Source organism: Rhamphochromis sp. 'chilingali' (genome assembly GCF_963969265.1).
Source record: "Rhamphochromis sp. 'chilingali' genome assembly, chromosome: 16".
NCBI lineage: Eukaryota > Metazoa > Chordata > Actinopteri > Cichliformes > Cichlidae > Rhamphochromis > Rhamphochromis sp. 'chilingali'.
The window spans coordinates 29,928,028-29,945,061 of record NC_137943.1 but is presented as its reverse complement, the minus strand read 5'-3'; the positions used below and the strand labels follow the sequence as shown (position 1 = coordinate 29,945,061).

The window sequence follows — 17,034 nt, the reverse complement described above, 5'->3', positions numbered from 1 at the left end:
TTAGATAACACCAGAAGCATAATTATAACATGACCATAAAAACATAAAAAATAATTAAAGGACAACGACTTATCAAACGAGAATATTTTGTTTTAATTAAAAACACAAATCAGTCACATCCATAAATAACTTAAATTTAACCTGTTTCAGTTTTTGAACTCTTTACACACTGTACAAAGTTAATTTCCAAAATAACTACACTATATTTCTATATTTTACTGCTTTAGCGTTGAGACACTGAGGTGAAAAGAAACATGGAAAAATTCATATCTTGCCCAAATGAGAAAAACCAAATTACAAAACAAAGTTTTTAAAGGTGAGTGGAAATTTAAAGATTAAGCAGTAGTACTAGCTTGTCATGATTAAACACAGGGATTCAAGACACCCTTTATCAAGGACACGTTGTTGATGATCAAAGACTACCAATCATACATAACTAGTAGATAAGACCTGTGTTTACTTTGCTTCTAATAAAAAAAAATATTTTGGGGTATGAGAGAAGAACTTTGTGGGATTTGAGGCATTAGATATTTGTGAAGTTGCAGTCATACAATTAATACACTTTTCTTTGGTTCATATTGTTATTTAGTTGCGTGCTATCTTACTAACATGTCCTGTGAAAACTTGTATAACTACAAAAATGACCTCATCAAACACAAGGAAAACGGCTCTCTTTTTTTGGCTTACCCCTATATTTGAGGAACTTTGGGTTTCACAGGGTTTGAGAAGTTGCAAAACAGAAACCCTTTAACCCAGACATGTCAGCAAGTCCTTCAAGCATCCATCCAAGAACATGTTAATACTGTAATAAAGACAGTAGCCAGGGTAGGATACACTGAGCATGAAGCTCATGAGACCGGGGCTTTTTACCAGATTTTCCAGATGAACAGTAAATGTGATATATACAGTCAGTAATGCTATAATACTGAACATATATAAACAAAGGAATGTTGGGTAGCCTCCTCACATCTGCAATAGATCAGCATCCAGTGGTCAGTGCACTTATCAGACCAGTTATGTCATTCTCTTTGTTTGAAGTTAGACATTAAATTTTACTTGACTATAAAACATTTTGTTAAGTAGCAACAGCACATTTGAGTTTGACAGTAAATGGATATTGTTTTGTTAAATAAATGTTCAGTACAAAACAACTTTCCATCTTTTCACCTATCTTTTCTCTTTTTTTCCCATTCAGCCAGTAACAAAAATTACTGTGTATAATTTGACTACAACGTCTATAAAGACGGTTCACTGCAAGAAATGTGGATTATTTGGGATAATAGGAAACATTTTCTCTGAAACATGTGTTGCAGATACTTTTTCGAAGTAATGTTAACACGTAAGGTAACACGTAACTTCGTCCAGTCCTACCCTGGACTGGCAGCCTTTTTCTGCAACACCTCAAATAACCACTAGATGTCAGCAGAGGGTCGTGCTGTCTCCTGCTTTTGAATTGGTGGAGTCATGTTACTGAAGGAAAACCTGGTGATTTTTGCTATACTGATACATCTATAGGGATACTTTAAATGTATTCTAGCCCTTTCTTTCTATGGTGTTTATTTCATTATCTAATCTCATTTATCCTCCCAATAACTGAAATGAGGAGCATTACAGTCAATTGACATATCAACCAGACTACCTGAGCATAAAGAGGTACACTAGAACTGTAAACCTTGAATATTTCCAGAGAAGAAATCTTTATTATTCTTACTCCCATCAAAGAAATAAATAACCAGTAGAAAGTCCTGTGCTACACTACTAATTGCCAAACACAGTTGAAAATGTTGAAAAGTACTTAGAAAATAAATAAATAATACGCAGGGTTATCTGAAAGACAGGTTATTTAGAATCTCTGAAGCTAGTTAAAACCGAGAGATTTGTCTGGACAAAACCAGAAAGCCGAACTGAGACTTTTTACATTGAGACAGGTTGACAATGCCATGTCCTCAAAAGTTTCAGACCTTTGTCTTGTCCTGGATTTCCTTTATACTCCAAAACTAGAGTTGTCTCCGAATGTCTTTGAATGGTTGACGTGGCAACCAGTAACTCCCTTCCCTCTTACAGTACAAAAATATCGAGGCACTATGAAGGCATTAAGTTAAAGTAGAAACACGTCTTGTTCGCTTAAACTGTAGTTTGCGATTCTTGACTCCAGGTCCATTGGATGGTGCCAGGTTACACTCGCTGTTCCAGAATGTAGCTTTGCATCCTGGGTCCATTCACACTGACACACTTCCACTGAGCACAAACACACGTTTTCTCCTTCAGGCAGCGTCTGTAGCACGATGTCACTCTTCACTATATGACAGCATATTAGTGGTTAAGAGAGGATTGCAGGAACCCATCGGATCCCGCATAGATTGTCCATGCTCGCCGAGCGCTTCCTGGCAGCTTTCCGCACGTCTTTGTACTTGTCATCACATAGCCTGGAGATGGCCTGCAAAAAGGGCATAAAGGAATTTTAAGATATCGTTGTCATTTGGCTGCGTGCAGGGCTTTAATGTGATTGAAGCATTAACGTTTTAGTTTCTAGAAAACTTTTCAAATCTTGTTTAAAAGTAAATAGTGCAATTTGACGCCCCTTTACACATTTTCAATACACCGGAAGATCTGTAAAGGTAATTGTCCTATCCTGCTAAACTTGTTTTTTTTCTTCCTTTCGGCCTCTTAAAAGGGAGTTTTTCCTTCCTGCTGTTCCCCAGTACTTTGCTCGTAGACGGTCGTCTGATTATTGGGATTTTCTCTGTATTATTGTGGAGTCTTTACCTTACAAAATAAAGCACCTTGGCGCTATACAAACAAAATTGAAAGCCCAATCAGCAATTAGTTGCCCTGATCAGTCAGTGACACCTCCGACATGCACAGTCTCTTACAGCCAGCAGGCTCTACAGGAGCAAAGTCTCTCCACGCTACATAATTGGTTCTTTTTAGTTAACTAGTTTTAATAAATGCAGTACTTGACTTATCCCTTTAGTTCCCTTCTCTATGTTGCTAACCCTGAGAAATAATGGTGGCAATCGGGCAAAGCTGAATTGTTACAATCTGGAACAATTTATAACTCCTATATTTATTGGCTTTGAGTTTCTTTATTTTCATCGATTACTAATCAAGGGGAAAATGTAGTAATTTGATGGATAAAAAAGAAAGAAAAAAAATTCGGATGGAAACCTTAACGGTGACGTCTCACCTCCAGTTTTTGAGCTTTCTCCCTGCTGAGCGGCTCCAGGGGGAAGCTGAGGTTGTTCGACTCTGAGAGAGATCGCAGGTCAAAGTAGTACTTGGCGTAGACGCTGGACGGCACGTTGATGTTGAACTGCAGCAGCTCCAGAAACTGTCGCTCCAATTCGTTCCTGGTCGCATGATCATACAATTTCTGTGTCAGTGCACTCCCCCAGTGACTTTTTAAAGATGTTTTCTTTGTGATATCAAGAAGAAAAAACGGCTCCTTGAAATCACAAATCATCTTTCAAAGTTCAAAGTTAGGTGTTGTTGAGTCTTTCATTCTCTTTATGTATTTGTTTGAAACCTTGAGGATTTAAATCCATGACTTGATGAAGAAGCTTATCACACCAAATCTCATGAGCATCGTTTCGGTTTTTCTTGCTGCTTGTCGTTTTTCTTTTCTGTCTTTTTTAAAATTTTGACCCAGTCCCCAACCGACTCCCAAATCAAACCTTAAACCTCAAATAAAATCCTAAATTTCAAGACCATTCCCATCCTTAATGCTAATCACTCACATGTCCTCTACTGTGATGTCCTTGAGAATCTGACAGTAGTCGACATTCCAGACAGCTTGATCATCCCAGACTTTGGAAGCCAGCAGGATAGCACCCAGAACGATCCTCTTCCAGTTTCCTGGACAGATGTCAATCTCTGCATAGGTCAGGAGCCTCTCCAGATAAACCTGCACAATCACATGGATAAAGACTGAAAACTAGATAGAAAATTAAAGCAGCAGATAATCATTAACATGGAAAAAACAGTTTACTAACAGAACCTGATTTGATCTAACTAATAGTGTTGGGAGGTAAACAATTGGGGGGTTTTTTCCCCCTGTATGACAAACTACATTCATCACTGATCTCTCAGAGCCCACAATAGTCACATGCATCACAGTAGTTATGATGCATAGTCTCATCAACAATTTGCACACATGCCTGGGTTGTCGGAACATATCAGGCTGCAATTTCCCGGGGGCCTAAACACAAACTGTGTGCGCACAACTGAAAGGTCCATCTTATCTCACCTTAGGGGGGCAAAGTGTCATGAAGATACCTTTTTTTTTTTTTTTATGCATTATTTAATGGCAATACACAAATAAATAAGCCTCACCAGTGTGACAATTGCACACTCAGCAGTGAGCTGAGCAGCACTGAACAGTGTCCTGACAAAACGGTAAATCTGCTTCTGCTCCGGATCGTGTTGATTGTAGTCCGGTGGAACCTCTGATTTCTGGATAAATGAAGGGAGGCAGAGATTGGATAAAAGAAGAACAACCATCAGGCAAAGTGAGAAAAGTGGATGATGGTGGATGACAATTTTGCGAGGAGGAAGAAAAGCCAAAACAGAGAGTAGGGTGAGAAAGACAACAAGACATAAAGAAAAGTGCGCAAGTGAAAATGAAGCAACAGACGGTGAGAGCAAAAATAAAGGGTTTAAAATGGGAGACAAAAAAATCTTAACACACAGAACCAGAGTCTACCAAGGTGCATTAAAAATACAACAGAACATCTGACACAGGTTTGTCAAAACGAGCAGCAGGATAGTCAACAGATTTAAAAATGAAATCGCTTATCTTACCGAGAGAGGGTGAAGCCTCTCATCAAAGATATCTAATAGCGTCCCACCGTCTGCATCTCTGAAAAGGAATAAAACATTTATTTTTCCCGTCTTCTATCCATCCACTTTCTCAAACACTCATCCAATCCAGGGTCAAAGAGCCTGGAGCCTATTCTAGTTATCACAGAGCGAAAGGCAGGGTACGCTTCAGTGTGCTAGCCACAGTGAGCTACTACCGTAGCAAAAACAGAGATGTTCACAAACTGTAAATGCCATGGAGTTTTGGGTAAAGAGATACATATTAACTATTTTAAAGTAGACTATTATGGCTACGTTATGGATAAAGATCACTGCAACTGAAACAGTTTCAAGAAGAGTCTGAACAGTTTGAAGCTTCCTTAAATCCAAAAACACAGATCACTGTCACAGAAGTATACACTCGTCAAGGTCCTGCCGTTTGTCATTACGTGGGGTTTGGAATTCTTTACGTGTTATTCTGGGACTTGAAGTTTAGATTTCTGTTTTGGTTTCCAGATTTTGTTTAGCAACGTCCTTATTTTTTCCCTCCTGAATTAGTTTGTTCTTAGTTATTCTTTAGTGTCGTGTTTCGTGCATTCTTGTTTCAGTTCTAGAAGTTCTTCATCCTGTTTTATTCTGATAACTCTTATGTCTTGCATCCCTCACATTGAATCCTTCAACAGTCCAGACACCCTTGACACTTTGAGAAGATTAAACATAAGTACAGACTTCAAACTGTGCTGAATTTTAGATGTAATTTTGTGCATTCATCATAAAAAGCTTAAAAAAGACAAAGAGAAGCACAAATAAACCATTCAGAATAGGCAGCAGTTCTGCCTTTAGATTTTGGGATAAACTGAATATATTGTCCTTGATATCAGATGCCCAGATATTAACTGGCAGTCTTTAGGTAACATGAGAATCCTTACCTGTTTTTTATATGGTAGTATATTGCCAATGCTACACTGTAGACAGAAAGAAATGTTTATAATAATATCAGAAAAGCATGTAGGTTAAAAAAAAAATACAAATGTTTCCTTCCTGGTGTTACAACCATTTGATGGTGTATTTGAGGTTGGGCTGGCTGACTGTGTTGTCATCCAGGAAGATGGTGGAGCAGGAGCTGTATTTGCGCCTCAAAGTTCCGTGCTACAAATACACAAACACACACACAAACAAAAGACTGTTATTAGAATTCACATGTTTTGGTGTCATCTATAGCATGCAAGGGTAATGTGCACAAAAAGAATAAAGAAGAAGAAAAAAATAGCAGAAAAATCTGTGCACTCACATTATTGATGAAGAGACTCTTTCTTTTCTCCCGCACTGTAAAAATAAATAGAAGACATTCAACATCTGTAATTTTTCCTAAAATGCCAGAAGGAAAAAAAAAGCCAAACACAAAGCCCACCAAATGTAAAACACTGTAAAACACACTAAACACTATTAGCAAAGTGTTAATAGCAGCTAGCAAAAAAGGTTGCAATAAATTGCTGAGAAAAGACAGTTAAAGGAAGTGTTAAAGGGTAAAAGTAAAGAGTGAGCTGCGACACAGAGGCGGAAATGTGCAGTTTTGCCACTAGATGGAGACAAAGTTACACTACTCACCAGTCCTGTATGCTACCTCTGAAAAAAAGAGGAAGCAACAGCCTTATTTCTTTGCATGAGAGTCACTGATTCATTTAAAGAAACAAATGGCATACATTGTAGGGCAAAGCAAAACGTCCTCATAAATGATCATCAAACAAACATTTCTAATGTCACCATGTTAATGCCTAAATATTCTAATATGGTTTGGGTTCTGATAACAGTGAGGGCATCCCTGAGGGTCGTGAGATACATCTAAGGGGTCAAAATAAATCCTTACAAAAGAGGAAATCTCTGATAAAGTCATTTATTGTTGCTTTTTGTCTCACTTGTGTCACACATTTTGGCTTTTCTCTGGGAACAGTGTCAGCACTTTTAGTACTAAAATAAGTACCTGAGACAAAAAGATCACTCTTTAAGTAAGCTTCTACTGCAAAAGCAATCTGTCATAAGCAGCTGAAGAACTTGTCCAACATTTTTATGCTCATAAGCCAAGTACTATGAATTTTAAACAAAATACAGAGCTGTGCAGTCATGAGCCATCACTCATTTCTTAATATTTTGCTTTCAAGGAGACAGATGTGTAATTCTTTTAAAGTGGCCTCAGGCAATAGTTTTCCAGTCCTTCTAAAGGTCTTTTTTCTTGTCTTTAGACACTGGCTGCTGTGTTGTCGCTCATTTTTAGTTCAGCCTTTGTATAATGATGATTTTCCTGTATAAACCAGTTTTAAATTGTATCTGTAGGCACATTGTTAGTAGCAGTCTGTTACAAAAACGCATAATTTGTTCTCATTTTAGGTGAAACTGAGAAACACGCAGTAATAAAACTGTAGTGTTGCACCAACAAGCAGGGGCGTAATTTTCAGCGGGGTTAGGGGGGTTATGACCCCCCCAATAATCAGACCCAACCAATGTAACCCCCTCAATAAAATTATGAACTATCTTGCATAAATAGGCTGTTGATTTTCTTTACTCATTTCAGGTATTACCAGCAAAATAGTTGCATGTTTAATCATCTGGGAATTTACCCAGATTTATTTATTTATTTAGACAGAGATCTTGACCCCCCCCCCCCCCCAATGTTCAGCACAAAGTTATGCCCATGCCAACAAGGTCATTCCCAAAAAGAGGAAAAGGGGCAATGACAAATGGACAACAAACATAACAAAAGGCAGCCAATATCCAAAGATGCCTTTTGTAATATCCTTCAGGGAACTTGGGTTCCACTTAACACCACTTAAAGCGAGTTTAGGCTGTGCTGAAGAATAAAGGTGGTCAAATATTCAAACATTGGCTTTCAAGCACACTGAATAGCACAAACTCTGTTTTTGTCTTACATCCTGTATTTCAATGTGAATTTGCACCTTTCAGTAAAATGCTGCATGTTGTTTGCATTTTTCTAACTAAATATTAAGAAATGAGGTGTTGGTTGAGACTTGGTTGAGGCTCATTCCTGTATTAAAGGATAGAGCTAGTGTTGCATCGTATTTTTAGTACAAGAGATAATATGAAAAGACCAAAAGCAGACAGAGTTAAAAACAAATTGCAAACACTGCTTTTATATTTGGAGCATTTCTGGATAATAAAACAGCTCAGAGGCACAAAGGCTTACATCACTCTGTGACTACATGAGCAATATCAGCAAGTATAATTTATTTAACACTGATGTCTTTAGGGGATTCTTTGACTTCAGAAAAGAAAGCTATAAAAGCACCATTTTTTTTTTTTGTTTAAAGCCACAAAAAAGATGGAGTTTGTTTCTAAATGTTGCAGATATTAAGCAATGATTATATTTTAAAAGAAACTCACATCTCACATCATTTTATTCCTTCTTTGTTTGGAGGAGGAACATTAATCAAATGTCACTTGGATGTTCTCTACATGAACAAGTTCATACGCTTCGTACAAAAAGAAATTCAATTCAATATAAAATATTAAAAAGCAATAAAAAGCAAGCATCCTTAGTTGTTTCTGAAATTCCAGCAACAACAACAATCTCATGCTGGGACGTTAATGGATCTTAGTAACACTTTCTCTCTATATGTGCAAGCTTTCCCCAACAGGAAGCTAAAAGTCTTAATGCAACAGCACAAATTCAGCTGGCTGCAAACATTTACGTGTCCAGACTTTTCCCCACACCCTCTTTATTGTGACTGCATTTGAGCAACTTGCAGTGCTGATAACAGGAAGTGCAGCGTGTCAGGCTAACGTCAATAAAGCCAAAACTGTGTTCTGAAATATACAACACTATCTGTATGTTTTTTGCAAACTGTGCTTTCTAAATGTTGGGTTTTTGTCTTTTTGTATATAATTACATCAAAAATAAACACTGGAAACCTGTTACGTGTCTTTCAGCTCCTCCCTTTATGGATCATCACAGCAGATCTTCTGTCTCTGTCTCACATTGTCCTAACATTGCTCCTTGTCACACAAACCCTCTACATGTCCTTCTTCAGTACATCTATGAATGTTCTCTGTGGCCTTCCTCGTCTCTTTTTTGTCTGGCATCTCCACATTCATCGTCCTTGGAAATCATAATATGTTCAGCTCCACCTCCTGTCTTCTTGCCGTCGTCTCCAAACCATACATCGTAGGTCTCACTTCCATCTTGTATTTCTTTCCTTTCACTTTTGTTGCTGTCTTTCTGTCATAAATCACCTCTGAAACTCATCTCCACCAGCTCCACCCTCCCTGCAGACTCTTCTTTACCTCTCTTGTGCACTTTCTGTTGCTTTGGATGTTTGACCCCAGGTATTTGAACACATCTACCTTCAATAACAACTGACTTTCAAACCTCTTCTCTCCACTGCATACCTCCACCTCTCCAGGCTCTCTTCCACTTGATCCTGACTCTCACTAAAGATCACAATGTTGTCTGTGAACATCATAGTCCACGGAGACTCCCGACTAACCCTCATCTGTCAACCTGTCCATAACAATTGAGACAAAAAGGGACTCGCAGCCAATTCCTAATTGAATCCCACGCCCACCTTGAACCCATCTGTCATTGCTATCATACACCTCACCACTGTCTTGCTGCCTGACTTCTTCATGCAGTACCACAGATTGTCTCTTGGCATCCTATCATATGCTTCCTCTAGATCTATAAAAAGACACAATGCAACTCTTTCTGACCTTCTCTATATTTCTTTCTCAAGTGAGTATCAAATGTGATTAAATTATTTAATTACCAGAACCGAAAAACCCTAATAAACAGACAAATTTCCTGTTATGTGAAATTCTATAAAACCAAGCCACTCACCGTCATTCTGTGATTTGCTGAGGAATATTGTGCTCGCCCGTGGATGGTCTGATGGATTGTACTCCATATTCAACTCTGTCAAAAACAAAGAGCAAAGAATATGTACGCCTTCCTGAAATATCAAAGATGAGCAAAAAAACCCAAAAAACACGACAGTAGAAAAAACACAATGTTTTTCAGTGCAGCATTCACACATGCTCCAGACATATGTTGTGTTTAATTTGCACAAATGCTAAACCAAGGCTACTACTTTTAGCGGATTCACAATGGGGTCCCACAGCAGGTAGCCCTGCATGTTTCACGTTGTAGATTTCTATGCAGGACGCCCTTCATGAGGCAAACCCCAAAAGGATGTGCGTCTCCTCCCAGGAGGGATCTTTTGCTTGTTAGTCAAATGTGTGATCTACTACATTACCAAGTTTAACCAACTTTGGTGTATAAACTGATATTATTATCAATATATTAGCATGCAAATACTTACATGTTATAGGACTATAGATTCCTACAGATGCCTAATACTGCAAATGAAATTAAACTAAAAGGCTGCTCAGAGAGCACTCGCTCCTCCAAGCTCATATTTTGCATTTTTAAATGAATTGTAATATTTTCTCCCTCTATCCACGTTTCACCTCCTTGCCAAAATTCTGGCAATCAGCCGTGCACCATTGGCCGACAAGCAGTCATCAATATAACACACCTCTGGTCGGGCTCCTTTTTTATAGTGGCAGAGAAACCAGCAAATAAGAAGACTCGCTCATAAAGGATGACTAGTTTAGTCTGATTTAAATCACAGGCGTTACTCTTGTAAGTCTGTGTGCGGTTTTTGTTTTGTTTTTTGTTCCTCTACTCTAATAAATCCGGGCATGAATCATTCCCATCCAGAGCTAATCTGGATTGCATCATGGCCTAAAGGCATGGGCCAGCGAGGCATTTGTGCACGCATATTATACAGCAGAAGGACTCAGAACAGATGCCAAAAAATCCTTTCATGCCTTGTTCGTTGCCGATAACATCAGCTACTCTGACAACAGAGAGCACAGTTGTTATGAGTGAGAAGCTTTCTCTCTTCAGCGAGCGATCATTTCCACACCCAGCACATCTAAAAACAAATCCCGGCATTCGAAATCACGTGCGTATCAATCATGTGCATAAATATTTGAGAGTAATTGAAGTCAGATGACAAAATTGAATAAGCAACACCAAAAATGATACAAGTACAGCATCTGCTATTATTCACTTAACTCGTCACTACAAATCCTGTAGTGTCCTGCAACAAATTGGAAACATTTTATGAGCCTGTTTTTGGTGATGTCAGCTTTTAAACATTCCCGGCATGCAGTCTCCTACAATACGACAGGAAAAGCCCCAGATTGAAATCCAGACTATTTGATTATAATGCAGACAGCAAGAGGGACACATGGTTGATCATCTGTCCCAGCCCCAGCAACTGCTGGACTACGAATGACTGCTGGTAAATTAAAATGAGAACAAAACAGCTGTGACACTGCATAACAATTACAGTAACAAATTAAATTGCTTGAATAGTTTTGTACAGGGAGAAACAACGTTCACTTATTACAGCAGTTCTGCAAAACAGCAGACTTTGACAAACACCTCCTGTTGTGTGCAATAAAATAAAAAGTAAAAATAGCTAAGATGCAGGTAGGATTTACTAGAAGCCTGTTATATAAGTCTGCTTAGTTTAAGCTTTTTCTGTCCATAAAGTAACAACTGAAGTTCAAATGAACTCTAGTCTTAGGCCAAAAAAAAACAGCATTAACAGATGAACTGGTTGATGCCGAAAGGTTAGGCTAATCAACGATTCATTTTATTCATGTATTCCAGAATAATATTAATCAAATTAGGTATCTCCTAATTAGTTCGGGCTGTGCTGCTGTTTCCCCTGCTGCTTTCTTACAATATACAGCTGCACATGTGATTTGGTCTCGCCAAAAGCCTCTGAAATCCACCAGGGTGAATGGACCCAGCTTGGATTAGATTTGTGTCAAGTTAGCACCTTATGTAACAGTAGTCAGGAGCAGTTTAAATGGTAGCTTAACTGGTTTTCAATTTGTCTGAAACTTAAAAGAAAGCATGCCAAGAAAGCACAAGGGTGCAAAAATATATATATATAAACTTTATCCCAGTGACAACCGACACGGGACAAAAAAACACATTAAAACATAAAAAAAGAAAGAAAAGCATGTTTGTGTATTTGAGAGTGGGTGGATGAGGCTTGTAGTAAGAAAGAGTAGGAAAGCATTAAGTAGCAGTCCTTTCACAATATATTTTAGTCAGGCCATGATGCATGAGAGCTGTAGTTTGACTTTTCGCTCACTTTGCTGCATTTGTGATCACAGACTTTGACCTGTTCCCAGTATGTCAACGTCATACTGCCATTTCTATAAAGATCAGACTTAGCAATTTATTTATTGCAATTTATTACTATTAGGAACCCCCACACACACACACACACACACACATACCTTTGTATCACGGTGGAGTGATTTCTCAAATGTACCACTGCTGTGTCAAATATATGATGCATGCGTCAGTTTGAGTCTTCCAGTCACACACAGCTAACTCTGCTTTTTACTGCATAGAGAACAATGGTGGAGCCACAGTCAAGAATCTTTCCAGGAAACCAGTAGGCCTGGGGCAAGGCCACATTAGTCAGCAGGACTATAAAATATAGCAAAGAAAATCTATCCATCCATCTTCTTCTGCTTTTCCAATTCAGGGTCGATGGGAGGCTGGAGCCTATCCCAGCTGCAGTAGGGTGAGAGGCAGACTGGTGTCCAGCCTTACACAGGGCTGACACAGAGAGACAACCGCTTTCACTTTTCTAGTTGTTTCTGTGGTTCAAAGATGATGTAACATTAAACATTGTTGGTCTCACAAGGTCCTTGAAGTGTTTTTTGACTAGCAGAAGCACTTCTGAATCAATCTCACAGGACCTCTAGGTCCCTCTAGGCCAACCTGCTGGATTTCCCGGGGTGTACAGTAGCTGGTGTCATGTGTTGACACATGATATTCACCACCTCAAGTAAACTTAACGGAGAGTTGTGGTCTGCTTTGGCACACCGAAACAGGAGGAGCTCAGCTAACCTATCAGCTGGCAAACTTACCTGTCTGTCTCACTACTCTTACATAATGGATTAAAAACAGGCACCATGCTTTTAACAGGCCAGTCCACTACTGCACTACACTGTTTCCAACACTGTGTCTGATTTGCTACTTTTTAAACCTTATGGAGGAAAATTTATTGCAAAAAGTATTAATGCATCAATTTTTGTAGAAGTACATGTTATATTTGGAGTATTGAATGTTGCAGCCTCAGCAACAATGTACTGCTGTTTTGTTTTAAGGACACATTAATGCTAATAATTTCTCCAATTCTGCTCTTTAAGTCCAACAACTTTCTATCTAATAGCCAAAAGCTCAGGCAAAACAAAAATCTTCTGGTCCTTTTCATCCATTCAAGGTAAATATTTATTTTTTATGCCTTTAATAATGTTAGTTTTACCACTGAATCTAGATGCTAAGGGTTACTGTTTAGGGTTACTGCTCATAAACTTATAGGTCCTTCCATATAAAAACGAATTTATTAAATGTTCAGACAAGTTAAGATTGGCTGTTTGTTTTTTTTAATTAATTGAAATCTTATTGGATGACTTTCAGTTTTAAATAATAAATTGAGTTCTTCTTGTGAAGCACATTCTGATGTTTATCTTGAAAGTTACTTCACACATTCATTTTGACTTATTTTACTTTACTTCTTATCTGTATTGCGGCATTTAAGCTTCACCCATGACTTATTATCTTATGACCATGTCTACACTAAGAGCAGCTTTGCCTCTGTTAACTTTAGAGCCTGCCTGAGCAGGATCTAAAGTTCACTGTTATGAATGTGATGCCACTGTTATTGTTGGAGTCTGTGGTAGCATGAAAACTCACTCGCTCCCATGCAGAGAGTAATTCTGGTCACTGTTCAGTCATGTGTATTGTTTTTTCCTCTTAGCAGCGTTGTCTAAATTCATGTACTGTACATGAATGTGTTTAATAATAAATAAATGCTGAGGTGAAATCGCTTTCTGAAGGACCTTACCCACATTTCAAACAGCAGAGCAAGGGATTTCTGAGTACCAGCATCTCAGGAAACATTTCGCACACTGCCAAACTCTGCATCAAGTAGAGTATGAAGTTTCCTACACACCTGCTCTTCATCAGATAATGAAACACAGAGCGGCGCCATGTTGAATAAACTGTGATAGGTCATATGACCGCGATCAGTGATAATAATATTCAAACAGAACCACGTATTACATTGGAAAAACAGTTAATAAATGAATCATCTGCGAGTAATACATATTGTCTTTGCATGAGTTATGAGACTAACTAGAAAAACAAAAAGGAAACTTATAAGAACAAGTACGTGAAGAATTACATCTCGACAAATCCAGAAAAGATATATATAATGCCTGAGACAATATCTAACAGTATAATCTTTGATACACCTGAATAGACATGTTTTAAACCTACTCAGCCAATTAATGTGATCTATGATGGTGCTGACCATCTTTATCAGGCCTTTTCATTGCGTGGCGAAGAGAGGGCACTCTTAAAATGTCCAACACCAGCACATGCATTAAATTCAAAAGATTAGAGTTCTGCAGTGTGTGAGCAGTTTATTCTTTTCTAAGTTAGTTTTCTTTTTTTGGTCCTTTTTTTCATTTTTTTGGTTTTGTTTTAGAGGTTTTTTTTTTCCAAAATTCCATCCACTATTTGAACGCACACACACTGACCACTGGCTTTGAGTGGTATCAGACCAAGTTAAACAAACAGGACTTGCACACACACATGGCTTCATATTCCCAGGAGAGAAGGGGGGGGGGCTCCCTGGGAAAGCACTGATAAGCTTAAGCATAAGCACACGCACAAACGTATACACACACAATCACATCAGTTATGCTATAGGGACTACTATGGACAAAAGTTATAAAGTAAGATTTATTGGAGATAAATTATCTGACTTTCAGGATTGGGACCACACCTCCAAACACGCCCCTTCTGGGTCTTATCTAATCTATATATGACCCCCAGTTCTACAAGCTTGTTCTTGTTTTCATGTCACACCCTTGCTCCCCTTTTTTCAATTCTTTCACTTCTTCACTTCTCGTTAGCACACGGGGATCTGCCAGGCCCAGGAGCCGCCGTCAGTCCACATCGAGGCTTTCCCCAAACCGCAGCTCAATTCTTGATTAAGCCATTCGCCTTTAAAACGCTGGCAATCCTAAAATAAGGATGTGGGTCCAGCTAGTAAATTAAATTTTGAACTTTTTTTTACCATTTTAGGATTCTCATTCGCAGACAACTGTGCATCATTACACTCCCAGTGGTGAGTGTTTAAATTCACTGCAATCTCCTTACCAAAAGTAAAATGAATAAATAAAACCAGTGCTAATCACACCTTCATTGTACAGTACACCTCGATCTGTATTTCATGACATGCTGGGTTAACGAGAGATTCGTCAAGAAGCTATGCACGAAGCAGTGAGCTTAACCTTATTTTCAGCTTCGTGTAGCATCAATTGCACATTTAGGCCAAGATATCACAGACTGAACCTAAACGTATTGGCATATTGCTTCATCGTAACACTTTTATTTATTCCCTCCTTTAATAATGACCAAATTCTATAAGTACTAGTTTGGGAAATGAGTTACAGCAAGAAAGATAAAACCATTATAAGTAAACGTGTCATGGAAGACTTGGCAGAATTTGAAGGGGATCGGTCACAAGGTAAAATCAGGTGACATGTCAGTTTGAAAGTGCTTTTGATTCTGATTAGCTTTATAGTCAAGAGTTGACAGCTTCCTCTAAGTCCTCATTAATTTAAATGAGACTGTCTTTTAGGAGTTTTCTGCCTCAGCAGCTCAAAGCAAGCAGACCTTTTTGAAGTGATAATTAGTGGGATGAGGTGGTCTTGATGTGTAGTGGCAGACAAATTGCTCTCTCATTACTAGTCAGCAAGCCAAACAAGTACTTTCTCCTTCAAAGCAACCTGAATGGACTTTTTTTCTCCAAAGGAAGAATAAGGGTGCCTAGTAATCTTTTTCTTTGTTTTAGAATATTTTAACTCCTTTATCTGAGTCGTTTCAGCTCTGCAAACATGTTGAGCTGAGCCAGTCATATGTCCCTGGGGAAACACATGACTGCTAGTGCCGTAAAAATAGTAATGCTTCTTGATGTGGAAAGAAGTGGATATATTGAATGTTGTGCCACTTCAGCAATATTCTGTAATGTTACTTTTCTTACTGTTTTTTTTTTTTTAAATTTTGTTACACAATTTCAAGAGAAAATAGAAATAAAACATCTGAAAACTCTCATTTGTTTTCATCTCTTTATCTACTTTTTTTGCATTGCAGTGTTTTACAGCACTGTTTGTCAGAGTCGTCACCACGTTGTTTCCAGATCCTGGGTTCTCTCTGACGTCCACCGAGTCCTCTTATTGTCAAGAATTAATCCTGATTTCTACACACAGAAGTCAGATGACATTTCCCAAAGCAAAAGAAGAAAAAAAATGACATTCAGATAAAAATTATAACTCAACTTTTCAAACGTAATTTCCATTTGGTAAATTTATATCTATTTATACACCTTTTTGCATTGCATGTGCTTTATAGCAGAACTGGCTGCTAAAAGCACTAAAAATCTGTTTCCTGGCTAAGTTTCATTTACTGATGGCACACCCATGTCTACATCAATAAAACAAATAAGTCCTCTTCCTCTTATGAGAAAGCTTCACAGGGCAAAATGTGCTGTTTGTTTAGGCTGCTGTGAGCACATGAGGAGCAGCTGATTTGGTTTTTTTAAGGATGTGTGGTAATAATGAGACACTTAATTAAAGATGTGGGTGTATTCATTTTCCTGAGTCCAGTTTATTTATCTTGTTGTTGTTGCCCTGTACCCTTCCCACACTAACTAACCATTTGATCAGTCATCTTTCTCCACAGTTGCTCCATTCTAGACATCAGTGCAAGTATACACTCACCAAACACTTTATTAGGTACACGTTGATAGTACTAGGCTGGAGTTTGCCTTCGGAGCTATTTCTTTGTGTCATAGATTCAAAAAGTTGCTGGAAGCATTTTAAACTGATTTTTGGTCCATGACATGACACAGCTGTCATACTGTTGCTGCAGATTGGCTGCATATCCATGATCCTGGATCCTGTTCCACCGCATCCTAAAGGCTCTATATTGGATTAAACTCCGGTAACAGTGGAGGACATCTGAGCACAGTGAACGCATTGTCGTGTTCAAGAAACCAGTTTGAGTATATCATCTCATCTGTCCTCTTCTTTATGAGAATAAGCTTCGTGTGTCTC

At 38.4% G+C, this 17,034-nt stretch overlaps 1 protein-coding gene across 1 annotated transcript in view; it reads right to left on the bottom strand.

Moving 5' to 3' along the window:
• Nucleotides 1–124: 124 nt before the first annotated feature.
• The window catches only part of LOC308412380 (cyclin-Y-like), a 24,392-nt gene continuing 7,482 nt past the window's right edge, over nt 125–17,034 (bottom strand). Inside the window, exons 2-11 of the mRNA XM_080906687.1 lie at nt 9,647–9,721; nt 6,406–6,423; nt 6,089–6,123; nt 5,852–5,946; nt 5,727–5,762; nt 4,801–4,858; nt 4,333–4,452; nt 3,738–3,904; nt 3,188–3,350; nt 125–2,437 (exon numbers count right to left, since the gene is read on the bottom strand). Of these exons, the coding sequence (XP_080762813.1) occupies nt 2,321–2,437; nt 3,188–3,350; nt 3,738–3,904; nt 4,333–4,452; nt 4,801–4,858; nt 5,727–5,762; nt 5,852–5,946; nt 6,089–6,123; nt 6,406–6,423; nt 9,647–9,721 (884 nt within the window). The 3' untranslated portion in view covers nt 125–2,320. The remainder of the gene's footprint in view (nt 2,438–3,187; nt 3,351–3,737; nt 3,905–4,332; nt 4,453–4,800; nt 4,859–5,726; nt 5,763–5,851; nt 5,947–6,088; nt 6,124–6,405; nt 6,424–9,646; nt 9,722–17,034) is intronic.